This window comes from Ursus americanus, chromosome 3, assembly GCF_024610735.1.
Source record: "Ursus americanus isolate L20-20 chromosome 3, mUrsAme1.1.p, whole genome shotgun sequence".
NCBI classification, from domain to species: Eukaryota; Metazoa; Chordata; class Mammalia; order Carnivora; family Ursidae; genus Ursus; species Ursus americanus.
Genome location: NC_142129.1, coordinates 26,166,609 through 26,183,296, shown reverse-complemented (window position 1 = coordinate 26,183,296; position 16,688 = coordinate 26,166,609). Strand labels below are relative to the sequence as shown.

Below are 16,688 nucleotides of genomic sequence, written 5' to 3'. Positions count from 1 at the left end.
GAGTAATAAAATAAACAGTGAGAGTGCTTCTGGAATAAATTACTCTTAAAACAGAAAAATAAGCAGTGCTTTCAACTTACCTCAGACTAAAAATTCTGATTTAATGAAAACTTGAGATTTTAGCCAAAGATTTAAAGTTGTTTAATCAAACTAATAGGGGAAGATAAACAGAAGTAGGGAAGTTTATCAGTTCTAAATTCTCTTAAAAGCACAAAAACTAACCTATTTCATGTTATTTTCTATTTTACGTAAAAATGTTTAAATATTACATGGAAAGAAATACACAAAATGCCAGTGTTAGTTGTGCAGATGTACATTTTTCTATTTTTCTGTGTAATCTAAACTTAAGAATGATGGTGATGGGTATTAAGGAGGGCACATACTGCATGGAGCACTGCGTGTTACATGCAAACAATGAATCATGGAACATTACATCAAAAACTAATGATGTACTGTATGGTGACTAACATAACATAATAAAAAATTTTAAAAAAGCAAACTCCAAGCCAAAAATAAAAAAAAAGAATAATGAATATTTATTTTATGATGGAGAAAACACTTTAAATAGAAAAAAATCACTAAAAGCAGGACATCAGCATTCATAACAAAAAATTTTTCAAGTCTAATTCTATTTTAACATTAGCAATACAATTCAATAAAAGGCTATAGTAAAACTTTTCCTCTAGCACAAATTTGACAACATAGAAATAACAACCAAAAATATTTAAGAAAACTAATGTATTTATTATATTTCTAAACATGAACTTACATTTGAATATATCTATATAAATTGCATTAAAGGCCCTCAGTGTCCCCATCCCAAACAACCTGGCCTGTTTTACTTCCATATACGTCTATTCAGTACCATAAAAATATGATTCTCTTATATGCCTAGTGCTTTTCCACATATATTCGTTGCTTATTCTAATCCCCCACTAATAACAGCATTTTTCTCTTTTGCATATATCTAATCCTATCTTTTAAAACCTGGACTGTAAATGTTTTTATGAGGTCTTAGATTCTCTCTCTGAGAAAAATAATTCTTCTTTCCTCTGAACTCTCGTATGCAGTATTTTAATACTTCTCACTTGTGTGTTATTTACAAATGTTTCTTAATGTTTTTAATGCTCTTAAAAGTCTATAAGATCCCTGGGACTAAGAATGTCTTATCTACCTTTATATCCCCTAAAAGTGACTGGAAGGAAAACGTAAATGTTCATAGTACATCTGTATGTTGAATAAATTAAATAATACTGGTGAAATTAAAGTACAAACCTAAACAGAAGAGAGAAAAAAATGAATGGCTCTTAGAATCCAGTTCCCATGAATGTATAAATTGTAATAGCTTTTAAATTAATTCAAATGCACAAAGGATAAGAAAGATAAACATATAATAGGCAGTATTAGTTTGCATAAACACTCATTAGACTGAGTTGCAAATGAGATTTAATATGCATTGTTCTAAGTTCTAAGCTTCTGAAAAGAGCATACTGAAGCCATTCAAACAAGAATAGGAATTACACAGTTCAATGCTAAGAATGCATTCTGATATACAGAGTAGGTATTTATCTCAATCTGCTGAAAAAAAGTATTAGGAAACCAGTCTGAAAAAAAGCACATTACTAAAAGTGGTAAGGCTTTATCAATATCTGTGCATGAATGTTCTAAATATAAAAACACATTTGGTATACCTGAAATCTTTGAACTCAGGATACTCAGATATCAGTAAGTGGGTCATTTTCCTTTTGTGTCTAACCTAAGACACTGTCACAGTGTCTTCAAAGGAGTGAAACTTTGTCATTAAACAATTTCCTTTTTGATTTAGCCAATAGGAATATTTCTACTGCAAAACAGTTTCAGAGAAAAATCAATGAAAACAGCACAGGTCTTTTTAACATAAATTAGTGTTCTTAAAAATCAACAAAAGAAAAAAAAAGCAGACAACTTATTTGCATATTAACAGATGTCATTTTTACATGCTCATATCTTACAATGTAGAACATAATTAGTGGTGGAACAAGAAACAAAATCAATATGTGACTGAAAAATGGGAACTACAAGACTAGTGTATTAACTTGCTAATTTTTAATCGATAGTGTATCCAAAATTCTCAAGTTGTTACACTTTCAGTAAGCAGGAAAAGGACACAGAAAATATGAAAAAATTGATAATCCTAAAAGAAAAACACTTATCTGACACTGACAGGCATTAAGTCATTTTTACTATTCTGACTTTGCAAATCCTGTTATCATATTTTAAATCACCGATTAAGAGTGAAAGAGTGCAAGGAGAAGCCAGGAATCTGATGTCACTGGTAACATAGTGACTGACAGAAAATGTTTCTCTAATATAAAAAATGTATTTCATGAGTATTAACATCGATTTGGTTATGTAATACCAAGAACTTAATTGGAAGTAATATAGGTAATATTAGCATAAAATCCAAAATCTTCAAATGGCTTACAAATCACTATATGATATGATGCCCACCACCTCACCAGCTACCTACTATGCGACACACCCCAGAACAGTGACTTTTTGTAATTTTTAGCATTCCAGGCTCCTCAATCAGGGCCTTTGTATATGTTATTCTCTTTTACTAATCCACTCTCCCAGTACCCATCTTCATTCTCTGTTACTTTTCTGATTCTACTACTCAATCTCAGTCATATCACATCTGGATAAAATAATTAATTAGGTAATAGTTGTTTAATTCTCTCTGCTCCACTGAGCACTGTCCCATGATGGCAAGGTCCATTACCCTTTTATTCAGGACATCCAACACAGAAGACCAAAAACATTCAGCAAGTATTTGGACAACTAAATGTATAACCGACCATGTGAATACATATTATATATATATAATAAATCTTAAATAAACTGTACAAGTACTACAAAACTTATTTCAAAGAATCTTAGCATTTCAGAACTGGAAACAGGACTTTAGAGATCACACAATCAAACACCTTCATTTTTCAGATAAGAAAATAAGGGCAAGAGAGGGTAAATGAATAGTCTAAGGTCACATTCAGCTAATTAGTTTAGATCAAGACAAGAATCAAGATCTCCTAGTTTACAAGACAGGCACTACTCTACAACATCTTTCAGGGAGGGAAAACGATATATTGACAAACGTCTGTAATTCTGATGGTTTTGTGATAAAATATTTTTTCAAACTTTCAAAATACTTTGAAAAAGTCTTTCCCCACATTCTACGTCCATTTATTAAATGTTAAATTTTACTTTAAAGGAAAACTAAAACTGAAAAAAAGTGTTTCATATGGAGAAAGGCTCAATTACAGGATGTGTATTCCTGCAAAATGTATCATTAGTCTAGCAAAGCAAGGATTAAAAGTTTGCTAAAATTCATTTTCTTGTTTAGGATTTTTTTTTTTTTTTTTTTTTTTTTTTTGGTAATCAAATGTGGAGCTAACCTTAAGGGAATAAACCAGTGACAAATAAGAAAGGTTTAAGAATTGAATTAGAAAATCCACTCTTCTATGCAAAAAGTTTTACCTTTGACTTTAAATAATTTTTAACCTTATCACTATAAACTCTAAAATAAATACCCTAATTAGACCTCCCCAGTAATCAGCATTCATGGATTTTAAACTCAGAAAGATTTTAAAGTAAACTGTGACCTCAGTCTTCTACCATTATATTTTAAAAAGGAAAAACTTTGACTTACCATTATTAACATTCTCTGTTATCTGACAAGTACTAATTAGCTACTGTAGTTCTATTCTGTTTTAATGAATACCTATTTAAAATACATTTCAATTGCAGAAAACACCTTTCATGTGTCAGTTAGGTAAAATACTAATATCTCATACCTTGTACATGTTTTGTAGATGCATTGCACATGTTTTGCTAATTCATTGTATTATAACCCTTTTATTTTGCTTCCAAATAATAATTTAACATAAGAATCTTAAAGGAAAAGGATAAAAATGTATTTAAAATATAAACAGATCCCTAATATTCAATACCATGTATTTATTTTTAAAAACCTTCTTCTCTAAAGATGTCTGAGATATGCTGTAGAATAAAGTAATTTACAAAACACGAATAGTACTGTCATTTGATGAAAAATGTGCATATATGAGCTTATCTACATGCATATGTAGATATATGCATACATGCACAGTATACACAGATATATACACACATATATAAAAGCTGGAAAGGTGCAAGGTAAAGAAGCAGGGATTTTATCTAATTTTATCACACTAGGCAATGTGAGTGGCTTCAGAGAGGAAGGGGTAGCTTCTGCTTTTCTGCTTATACCCTTTCACACGGCTTCAATGTTTTTAGAAACATTCAAGACCAGACAAAAAGACCAGGCAAAAGAACAAACTCTTCTAAACCAAATTATTTACAAGATCTAATCCAAGTCCACAATATCTTCCTGAGGCAGGAAAAGATAGTTGTGGAGATAGAATAGTATCTCCACTTACTACAAGTTCTATAACAATACTAGGATATTACATTTGTATGGAATCTTACAAAGTGCTTCTACACATGTTTATCATTTGAGCCTTTAGTAACCCTCCACAGTGATGGTCATTTGTAGTTTTATGAAGATAGCCACTGTAAAGCTAAGGTTTGTTATAGGACTTCTCACTAAAAATAACACAGGATTTTTATAAGACACTAATTTCTAATATCAAATCATTATTTCTGTACAATGTGGGCACATAACTACTCTTGGAACTTCAATATTAACTCAACTATACACCATAATAGAATCATGAAATTCTGTCCTTAAAAAGCAGTTCTTAATGATCGTGGGTTCATGATCTTTCTGAGAATGAGGTAAGAGTTACAAATGGCCTTCTCAAAGAGGGAAAAAAAAACCATACATTTATATACACATTTAATTGGTTCAAGAACCTCTTTCTGAGCACCTGGGTGGCTCAGTTGGTTAAGAGTCTGCCTTCAACTCAGGTCATGATCTCAGGGTCCTGGGATCGAGCCCCAAGTCGGGCTCCCTGCTCAGAGAGGAGTCTGCTTCTCCCTTTCACTCCCCTCTACTCTCCCTCTGTCTCAAATAAATAAATAAAATCTTAAAAAAAAAAAAAAAAAGAATCTCTTCTGATGATCTGTACACTGCTAAGGGTTTACTGAAGATCCCTGCACCCTAGAATACTCGTCTTCATCTACAAACTGATGGTCCTTTCACAAAAATTAAGTAGGCTTTAATTTTACAGCTAGTTGACTCTTAAAAAAAAGGATGCTAGAGCCTCCCTCCTTACCATGCATTACAACTGTCTTCTTTCTCTGGCCGGAATTTGAAGCAGATAGTTTAATGTCTTACTTATTAAAAAATACCGGGAGAGAAGAAAGGAAAGGCAACTTTAATGATCTTAGCAAGTCAAAAGAAAGCTGACTATAATTTCCTAGCCCCAGTCCATGAAATCTTTAAAAATGTTTAAAGTGGACCTCTTGGGGTGCCTGGGTGGCTCAGTCGGTTAAGTGTCTGCCTTCAGCTCAGGTCACGATCCCAGCACTGTGGGATTAAGTCCTTCGTTGGGCTCCCTGCTTGGCAGGGAGCTTTTCCCTCTCCTTCTGCCTGCTCCTCCCCCTGCTTGTGTGCTCTGCCAAATAAATAAATAAAATCTTAAAAAAAAAAAAAAAAGGTGGACTTCTTTACAGAATGGAAAGAGTTCATCCAAAATAAGAACATAAACTACATTTCATATTTATTTCATATATTCTATAATTTATGAAAACTAAATATTACTAATTCAGTGTATTAGGGCAAAACTTTCCTGTGCATACCTAGCAGCCTAAAGAATAACGAAGCTGTTAACAGCATTTGTTTGGTTTTGTTTACTTTTTTTTTTGGAAGGATGGGGAGTCAGAGGAAATATCTGTCACAGCTTAGTGTCACATGCAAATTAGTCACTGAACTGATGTATTTTTCATTTTTCCCTATCTCAACAAAATATTGTAACATACCATTTTCTAGTTCAAAGGAAAAATGATATGTAAGTTATTTTTCTAAATTAGTGAATCTTCCTCTATTAGACACCTAATGTTCTCACTTTCATCCATGTTCTCTCCCTTTTTCTCCCTTTCCACCTCATCATTTCTGAAGAATATGGCCCTTAAAACATGGCATGATTTCAGATCTTCTTGAGCACTGAATTCTTAATAATTCAGAACTGTCATCATGAATTTTAATTATGTACCTAAGCCGAAATAAAGTCATGCCTTCGACGGCAAGAATAACAATAATAGGAATAATAATAGTAATGGCAACATGCCTTTATTGGAGGCACCCACAAAAGTGCCCCATCAAAAGAGCTACATAGAGCTACTGATTTCTACCCTACTTAAGTGGCCTGACACAGACTGTCAGGTAACACCTCTTTTTTAGTATATTTGCTTCTGGAACTTTGCTGTGCCACACCAACTAGGTTAGAACTATATATCTCCAATTTTTAAAATTGTACCTAAAATTACTCTACTTATCATTCTAAGAGAAAGTCTGATGAAATGTCATAGGAGTTTTAGGACACAAATTACACAGCAAATACCTTATTTCCTTAAATTCTAAAGTAAGATTTTAAAATACACCAGGGATTTAATAACAAACTTTTCACAGAAGGGAAAAATCACTACACTGATTCTCCTTTCCTTTATTCAAATTATAAATTAGGAAAACATTAACTGATTTACCACCTCTTCACAGAAGCTTTGGCAAAAAAGACAAAACTTGAGTCTGGCAATCTATTCCCAAAATGTTTGTTAGAAGAAAAACAAAAAAGCAGATGTTCTGACAGTTCCCATGAAAAAATCTTTATTCTAGACTCCAAAGACAGGTTTTTACAAAAATAGCATCATTTCTCAAGTCCACTGAATTATTTATAAATGATCAGTTTCTGAAACCATAGTATGCCAGAATTATTCAGAATTCTCAGCTAATCCAACATTCTTACTTTATAGTTGATTAAATTTATATCTGGAGATTATCAATAGTTACTCAAAATCCAGTAATTAACTGGAAGCCACACTCCTGGGCTCAGACCCAGTTGCCCTTTCTCTACCCTGCTTTTCCTCATTGGGGCTGCATCTAATTACAGTAAGATAAAAACAGTCATAACAATAATAACAGCTGCCACACACTGAGCTCCCACGCAGTGCCAATAGTAGGTACATTTATCTCTAATCCTGACAACAATCCAGAAAGGGAGGTATTATTATTCCTATCTTGATTTTTTTAAATGTTTTAAAATTTAATTTTTATTGATTTTAATCTAAAGATTAATTTTTTAAACATAAAAAAATTTTAAATAATTTTTTAATCTTTTAAGATTAAAATTTTTAAAAAAGCTGAACAGAGTTAAACATTTTGCCCCAGTCACACCTGCTGGGATTTGGACATTGACCCCCTGCTATGTCTGGACCATACACTCATACTTCTGAGCCTTTCTATTTGCAAAGTCCTGGTCAAGAATACCCTTACTCCAGGGCGCCTGGGTGGCACAGCGGTTAAGCGTCTGCCTTCGGCTCAGGGCGTGATCCCAGTGTTATGGGATCGAGCCCCACATCAGGCTCCTCCGCTATAAGCCTGCTTCTTCCTCTCCCACTCCCCCTGCTTGTGTTCCCTCTCTCACTGGCTGTCTCTATCTCTGTCAAATAAATAAATAAATAAATCTTAAAAAAAAAAAAAAAAGAATACCCTTACTCCAACTATCCAAGGACCACTTCACTTCTTTCAAGTTTCTGCTCAAATGTCACCTTATCAGAGTCTTTCTTTCATTAAATTAAAATATATCCTCACATCTTCTCTCCCACTGTTTTATTTTCTCCACAGCATTGTCTGCTACTTGAAAAACTATGTTTATCTGTTCACTGTCTACCTTTCTCCAATAGAAAGTATGCTGTGTAAGAACTGTGAAGGACTCTCATTTTCTTTTTTTTTTTTTTAAGATTTTATTTATTTATTTGACAGAGAGAGAGACACCAGCGAGAGAGGGAACACAAGGAGGGGGAGTGGGAGAGGAAGAAGCAGGCTCATAGCGGAGGAGCCTGATGTGGGGCTCGATCCCATAACGCCGGGATCACGCCCTGAGCCGAAGGCAGACGCTTAACCGCTGTGCCACCCAGGCGCCCCAGGACTCTCATTTTCTATTACATATTACATTTCTATTACACATCTCTACCTAACTACTGCACTGCAGACATGTATTTTTTTTAACTCAGGCAAAATAAAATGTAAAACTTGCCATTTTAACCATTTTTAAGTGTGTAACTCAGTGGCATTAATTACAATCACAATGTGTGCAACCATTACCAGTACCTATTGTCAAAACATTTTTTTCACCCCAAGTAGAAATTCTTTAACCATTAAACAAAAACTCCCCATTCCCTCCCAACCAACCTGGCTCTTGGTAACCTCTCATCTACTTTCTGTCCCTGTGAATTTTCCTACTCTGCATATTCATATAGGTGGAATCATACAATAGTTGTCCTTCTGTGTTGGCTTCTTTCACTTAGTATGTTTTCAAGGTTCATCCATGATGTATAAGAACTTCATTCCTTTTTTATGACTGAATAATATTCCATTATATGAATATGTCACATTCTTTATTCATCTGCTAATGGACACTTAGGTTACTGCCACCGTTTGGCTATTATAAATGAGGTAGTCCCCCTCATCCGTGATTTTGCTTTCCATGGCTTCAGATGCTCACTGTCAACCATGTCAGAAGGTCAACAGTAGCCTAACACTATGTCATGGTGCCTACGCCATTCACCTCACTTCATCTCATGTACGCATTTTATCATGTCACATCATCACAAGAAGAGTGAGCACTGTACAATAAGATGTTCTGAGAGAGAGAAACCACATTCACATTAATTTTATTACAGTATATTGCTATAAATGTTCTATTAGTGATTATTGTTATTCTCCTACTGTGCCTAATTTATAAATTAAACTTTTTTATAGGTGTGTATATACAGGAAAAACAGTGTATATAGGGTTCAGTACTATCTATGGTTCCAGGCTTCCAGTGGGGGTCCTGGAACCTGTCCCCACAGATAAAGGCGGAACTACTGTAACGCTGCACTGAACACTGGTGTACAAATATCTGTTTGAGTTCTTGTTTTCAATTATTTTGTCTGTATACCTAGTAGTGGGGTGCTGGGTCATACCATGATTCTATGAAGAAATGTCCAATACAGTGGCTGTTATCATTTTACACTGAGTGGATGTAGCACCTCTGTCAAAAATCAATTGCCCATAGATAAATGGGTTTATTTCTTGACCCTTAATTCTATTCTGTTGGTATACATGTCTATCCTTTTAACACTTCCACACTGTTGATTACAGTATCTTTGTGGTGAGTTCTGAAATCATAAAGTGTGAGTCCTCTGACTCTGCTATTCTTTTCCTAGATTGTTCAGGGCCCCTTGAAACCGTCTATGAATTTGAGAGTCGACCTTTCCATTTCTAAAGATTGTTAGAATTTTGATAGGGATTGCACTAAATCTACAGATCACTTTGGTTGGTATTGATAGCTTAACAATATTGTCTTCCTACCCAAGAACATGGATGTCTTTCCACTTATTTAGGTCTTATTCAATTTCTTTTAGCAATGTTTTTTAACTTTCAGTGTAGGAATCTTTCACCTCATTGGTCACATATAATCATAGGTATATTATTTCTTCAGATGCTAACACATAGAATTGTTTTCACAGTTTCCTTTCCAGATCACTCATTGTGGGTGCATAGTAACAAGGATTTTTATGTGTCCATTTTGTACCCTACAATGTTGCTGAATTTGTTTATTAATCCCAGTAGCTTTCTTTGGGATTCTTTGGGATTTTCAAATACAGAATCATGTCATCTGAAAATAGAGACAGTCTCACTTCTTCCTTTACGATTACGTGTCTTTTATTTCATTTTCTTATTTAACTGCTCTGGCTAGAACTTTCGGTGGAATGTTGACGAGCAGTGGTAAAGTAAGCATCCTTGTCTTGTTTCTAATCTTAGTGAGAAGCTTTGAGTCTTTCACCACTCCGTTTGATGTTACCTGTGAGTTTCTCGTAATTGCCTATATTGTGTTGAGGAAGTTACCTTCTATTCCTAGTTTCCCAAGTGTTTTGATTACAAAAGAGTTTAGGATTTTATCAAATGCCTTTTGTGTATCAGTTAAGATGACCATCTGTTTTTTCCCTTTTTCTATTAATGTATTATGTTACAAGGATGGATTTTTTTATACTGAACCAAACTGTACTCCTGGGATAAATCCCACTTGGTCATCGTGTCCACACCTTTTAATATGTTGTTGGTTCAGTAGCATTTTGTCGGATTTAACAGGCATTTATTTTGAAACAATTATCAGAAAATAATACAAAAATACAGTTATCGTTTGTATTATTTCTTAGTTATTAAGAATTATTTTTTAATTGAGGGGAAATGTACATATCTTTACGACATTCTGTTAAATACTAAATATTAAAGTGAAGTGAAAGGAAAAATTGTCCCTTTTTATGTCAGTGATAAGTTTTACAACCTCTTTGGAATGTTGCAATTTTAAAGCTGTTGCTTAAGTATCCTTTTTACATACCTGCAAATATATAATGAATCTGTAAAAAATAACCAAAAAAACAAAAAAAGATCTACAGAATAAATATAACATCAATAATTTTAAATCTACTCCTAAAACAAAAAGTAACATGAAAATAATTTACCCCTTCATAGAAAACTTTTGCACAGTCCTTTGCTAATTTTCCAAAAAATAATACATTGATGGTGTTGATCTCTGAATTTGAATTTTCTTGTTCTACAGAGAAAAACACAAGCACAGAAAAACACTAATTAGATATAGCAGTTTTACACACACAAGAAAATTGATGACAACTACATTCTAAAAACTACAGTTACTTCAAAATATAATTATGAAGAATAATTAAAACTTTCATAATTCACTTTAAGTTTAATATCATAAGTATTGCAAAAATAAGGCACAGAATACTAATAAGTACGAAAAACCAAAATTATAACAAGTTTCAACTAGAATACATTTTATAAATTTCTATAAACATCACATTAACACATAAAATAACCACATTCTATTTATTTTCCATGTTTATAATAAAAAGAAATTGAATATGGTATTCAATTTTTATACTATATATCACCCCCAAAGTAGTTCACTTTTTCTGAACTTCTAATGTGTCAGCACATTTTTAATATAGATAAGTGTGATTTTCTCCTCCAGCATGCACAAATTAAAGAGTAAAAGAACAGAGTGTGTTTTTCTCCTCCAGCATGCACAAATTATAGAGTAAAAGAACAGAGTGTGTGTAAAGACCAAAGTATCTATGATTTTGAAAATGAAATCTAATTGGGGAAGAAAAAAAAAAAGAATTTCCATAATCTTCACTCTCCAGATATCACCTTCTACAACCAGTACAGCAGGGCCAAATGCTAAGACTCAATTATATCATCTGAGGAAAGTCTCATTCATATCAGCTTTCAAATATTCAACTACTCCAAGAAACTGCCGTCATAGCAGATTTTTATGCATCTATAGAGTATATGAAAGATCTTTCCCAAAATGATAGTCTTTTTCGTGTGACTTAGAAGTCTTGAATCTGCTACTGTGTCAGGTCTGGTGGCACTCACCAGTGAAACAACTATCACATAGCTGCCTACTGCCTCCTTTCACTTACCTCTTCAACTCCTCAAAACAAGTGTATACATAACTGAATCACTAATGTTTCTCAAATACAAAAACATAGTGGTTTCTAATCAAAATATAACACAATGTTAATATCTTGAATCACTTATCAGGTGTCTGTGTCTGGCCATGTGGACTAATAGAGACTGGGTTTATTTTCTGATGTTAAAATGACTAGAAAGCTAAGAAAAAATATACGAAACAACAGTTTTCAGATATCAAACAGGAAGTGCAGGAAAGTGATCTGAGAAGGAAAATAGGACAATATCCCTAGCTTACTTCCTAGAGAATTTCCAGGCAGCAGAAATGGAGTTAAAATTCAACAAAGCTCAGCAGCCTTCTCAGAAGAGTCTGATATGAGAATAAAAAGGTGGCTAGAATTTGCAGGGCAGAGTGCTGAAAGGACAGCAGCACAGATTGAGAGTGCTCTGGTGATCTGAAGATGGGTGCCTTAGGTCTTTGGCTGAATATTTATCTTCAAGTACACGGAAGGCAAGTACCTCATGAAGAGGAAGAACCACTTGAAAGGAATAGGCAGCACAATTCTGAGACTCACACAGGGCTAGGAATTGCTCTGGTTCCAACCAGACAGAATGGAATCCTCACACAAAAGGCAGAGAGTATAACTGTCAGAAGGGTATTTCCTTAGTGATAAGGCCAAACTGGCCTAAAAATAAAAGTTGTTTTATACCCACCCCAACAAAGCTAATCAAATTGATTCCAAGAAAATTAAATGTATCCCAAAATAAAGACAAGTAATATTTAAAGGATGGATAAGAAATAAATCCAGGGGCGCCTGGGTGGCACAGTGGTTAAGCTTCTGCCTTCGGCTCAGGGCGTGATCCCGGCGATCTGGGATCGAGCCCCACATCAGGCTCTTCTGGTATGAGCCTGCTTCTTCCTCTCCCACTCCCCCTGCTTGTGTTCCCTCTCTCGCTGGCTGTCTCTATCTCTGTCAAATAAATAAAAAAAAATCTTTAAAAAAAAAAAAGAAAGAAAGAAATCCAACATTTGCTAATATAAAATTCTAAATGGTATCCAGTAAAAAAATTACCAGCCATGAACATGATGAGGAGAAATGGAAGATATAAAAAAAAATCTCAAAATGAACTCTCAGAGTTGAAAAATATAGTATTAGAAGTTAATAGTACACTGAAAACAGCAGATGAACAAAAAATAAAGTGTTACAGAAAACTGAAAAACAGAGAAGAATCAATGAAAAGAAAAGCTGATTTTAAAGATCAATAAAATAAATATTTAGCCAGAATGATCAGGGGAAAAAAGATAGAGAGTAGTCACAAAATATCAAATGAATGAAACAGGACATCACTATAGACCCTACCAACATTAAAAGTACATCAAAAATATATTATGAATAACTTTATGCCAATATATTTGACAACTAAGATGAAATAGATAAATTCCTTTAGAAACACAAACTACTGAAACTTACTCAAAGAAAAAAAGATAAAAAAGAAAAGTCCTATTAACAAATAAATACACTGAACTTAGGGTTTGGAACTTTCCCATAAAGAAATTTCCAGGCACAGCTGGTGTCGCTGATGAATTCTACAAACATTTAAGGAAGAAATAAAAACAATTATAAATAAACTCTTCCAGAAAATAGAAGACAAGGAGGCACTTAATGAAGACAGCATTACACTAGTACCAAAATCATGCAAAACCATTACAAGAAAAGAAAGACATGGAACAACATCCTTCATAAACTTAAGATGTAAAAATCCTTAATCAAATATTTGTAAATTAAACCTAACAATATATCAAAAGGATGATTCATCAGGCCTACTACCTTATCATGCTTTATTTTTCTTCGGACCACATTTCTACCTAATATTACTTATGTAATTATTTACTGAATTTATTTACCCCCCTAAAATGTAAACTTCATGAAGGCAAGAGCTTTATTTTGGTCACTGCTGTATCTCCCATACCTAGAACAGTGTCCAATATATAAATGGTTTTCAGTAGTTACAGAGTGTTCTAGTTCAAAGTCTGTTTCCCATTCACTGCTGCAGGCCACTCTTCAATCCATTTTCAGGCTTCAGAGGAGATCTATTTTGGTCCTCAAATACTCCATGGCAGCTCTTCCTAGCCTACCAGGATTATTTCAGGGTTACTAGGAAGAAGGCATAATCTCATATAACTATACCTAGGTAACAACACGCTGAAAGGAGTATTTTAAGTTAATTTTGCTAAGCTGTTTAGGTCACACACATAGAAGTTGGGGACCAGTTAGCTATTGTAACAAGTTTAGATAAGAGATTAAAGGAATATGAAGCAAAATAGAAGAAATGGGTGAGGGGAGAGAGAATACATGGTACCAAAAAATTTAGTGAAAAAAAAGTTTATTTCATTCTACAGTTTTTTTACACTACTGTGTATGTATTACCCTTTAGAAATTATTTTTGTGCTTATGTGTGTGTATATATATATGTCTGTGTGTGTATATATATATATAATATATATATATTATATATATATATTAAGTTATCCATTTGTAGATTGTAAGAAAAGGTTAAGCAGAAATGGTCTTATTATATTGAATACCTTGTAGTGCAATCTTCAATACAGCTGTTCTGTTTCCACCATAAGTTAAAGAGGAAATAAAGGAGAGTTTCCCCTAAAATGAGAGAAAAACAGTTACACAGAAAACCCAAAAGAGCTTATTATAACACCAAGAGATAAGTTAAAATTGGAAAAACTATTTTAAAAACAATAAACTTTTATTTTTCAAAAAAATCAAAGTATTATGTTCAAGTCACCATATTTAAGAAATGAAAGTGATTTTACTAAAGAAATTTCAGAAGGCCTAATTATTTAGGGTCATAACTTAATTTTTTAAATAATCTTATTAGCTAAATATTATCTAATTCCTCATTTTACAGATGAAGATGAATGGCTCAACTTCAGTTTCATTTTAACCCCTATAAGGTTGTTCTCTACTGAAGAAAAATGAAGAGTTTGCTCCTAGAAAGAAATAAACACTAATTTAAAGAATTTAAAAATGCAAAATGGTAATCTCATAAATAAGGGCAATGTGGACAAAACAATGAAGTAAAGCACACATAAAGTTCAGTCCTCATTCTTCTGTAACTAACCAGCTCTGTCACCTTAAAAACGCTATTTAATCACAGTCTCTCAGACGAAATGAAGTAATTAATCTAGATAGTTTCTATACTTTCTTCTGGCTCTAAAATTTAATGATCCTATGAATAAATACATTATAGGTCTCTTTGAAAAGAGACCTCTACCCCTCTAGGGATAAGGAGAAAGAGGTTTACAGGTGGGAGAGCCAGACCTACAGCTGGGGACAGGGCAGAATCACTAGAAGACCTCACCCATAAGACCCAGGTCACCTTGCCTGATAAGACTGAGGCTAAATCAAAACAAAGAACATTCACTTATCACAAGACTAACAACAAGTATCTAGTAAAAATTAACATGATCTACGACTGGGACAGAGGCTCAAGAGCTGGGAGAGAAACTTTAGCTGAGGTTAAGCACAAAGACAGGACCTAAAATTAAAGACAGTGAGAAAACCCCTCTGGCCAAACAGACCCCCTTCTAAATACAAAGTAACTCTAAATGAATACGAAAGTAACCAGAACAACAAATCCTAAACTTCGCTCAACTTCTAATTTGGTTAACTCAACACACCACACTGAGGCCTAGCAGAAAGACCCGCACATTCCCAGGAATAAAAACTACTGCCTTTGGTTTCCACTGCCCTTCACAAGAGATACAGCTTACAACAACAACAAATTATGAGACATATAAAAGAAGAGGAAAGGACACAAAGTAATCAAGGGAACTTCGATCAGATTAAATTAATCAAAATGAACTCAAAACAGGTGCTTTTGTTACTCTGACACTTGATCCACATAGATGAAAGAAAGCTCTAAGTGAGAGTCCAGAATGACTGAAAAATGTGACATTATGGTTTCTGGAATGGGACACACAGATTTTGTTAACAATGGAGAGCCAAAAACTCAGGCATCTAGGGAGAGATGCCCAGCACTGGGGAGGAGCCCCCAATCCTGGAAAAGGAACTCTTCAAACATCAGGAGGTACAGAGGAAGGAAGGAATTTTAATCTTTGTCTTTCATAACTATTCCAGAAGCCTTCCCCTCACCCCAAAGGAAAAGGCACTCTGGAGCTGCTCTCACAAACTACAGGGACTCTGAAAGTTAACTAACTGCATCCCCGACCTGGGCCCAACCATGAGCCCCCAGGGTATGGCCCAGCTCCTGTACCTTCCATGTAAGATACTTTGAAACGTTTCTACAACTTCTACGGCAAATGAGCTGGACAAGTAGGCCAGATTTAACTGACTGCTCTCCAGTGGTCTCTCTGAAAACAAGGACTAAACTGAAGTAATAGGACCAAACTAGGCCTTGAGGCTTCCCAGCTGGCAGACCGCACAGGGGAGCCTGTCACCCTGTGCTGCCTGACTGATCTATGTCCTTTCTTGAGGGTCCCCAACAATTGTAAACTCTTTGTTTCCAAGGTACCATGTAGGCCCTTAGTATTTGTGCTTCCTGTGTGAAAGGCAGAAATCAAGCAAAAAAAACCCAAAAAACAAACGAACAAAAGAACACCAGCATGATTTCTTCCTGGGGAGAGTAATAAGAAATATTCAAGTTCTGGGGCTCCTGGGTGGCACAGTCGTTAAGCGTCTGCCTTCGGCTCAGGGCGTGATCCCAGCGTTCTGGGATCGAGCCCCACATCAGGCTCTTCTGCTGGGAGCCTGCTTCTTCCTCTCCCACTCCCCCTGCTTGTGTTCCCTCTCTCGCTGGCTGTCTCTGTCAAATAAATAAATAAAATCTTAAAAAAAAAAAAGAAATATTCAAGTTTTTAAGGAAGCACCTTTAGTTGATTATGTGGCCCTCAGTTATAAATTAAGTAGGAAGTTTTACTCACAATAAGTTATCCCATTAGAAAGATAGTATACAATTTGTTCCTATCTTT

At 34.4% G+C, this 16,688-nt stretch overlaps 1 protein-coding gene across 6 annotated transcripts in view; it reads right to left on the bottom strand.

The window, feature by feature from the left end:
- POT1 (protection of telomeres 1) overlaps positions 1-16,688 on the bottom strand; it is a 79,597-nt gene that overhangs the window by 53,863 nt on the left and 9,046 nt on the right. For all 6 annotated transcript variants that reach the window (XR_006778635.2, XM_045792723.2, XM_045792725.2 and 3 more), the window contains exons 3-4: positions 14,268-14,340; positions 10,708-10,799 (exon numbers count right to left, since the gene is read on the bottom strand). Coding sequence is in view for 5 of the 6 variants with exons in the window: in XM_045792723.2 (XP_045648679.1) it covers positions 10,708-10,799; positions 14,268-14,340 (165 nt within the window). In the remaining variant the exon portion in view is untranslated. The remainder of the gene's footprint in view (positions 1-10,707; positions 10,800-14,267; positions 14,341-16,688) is intronic.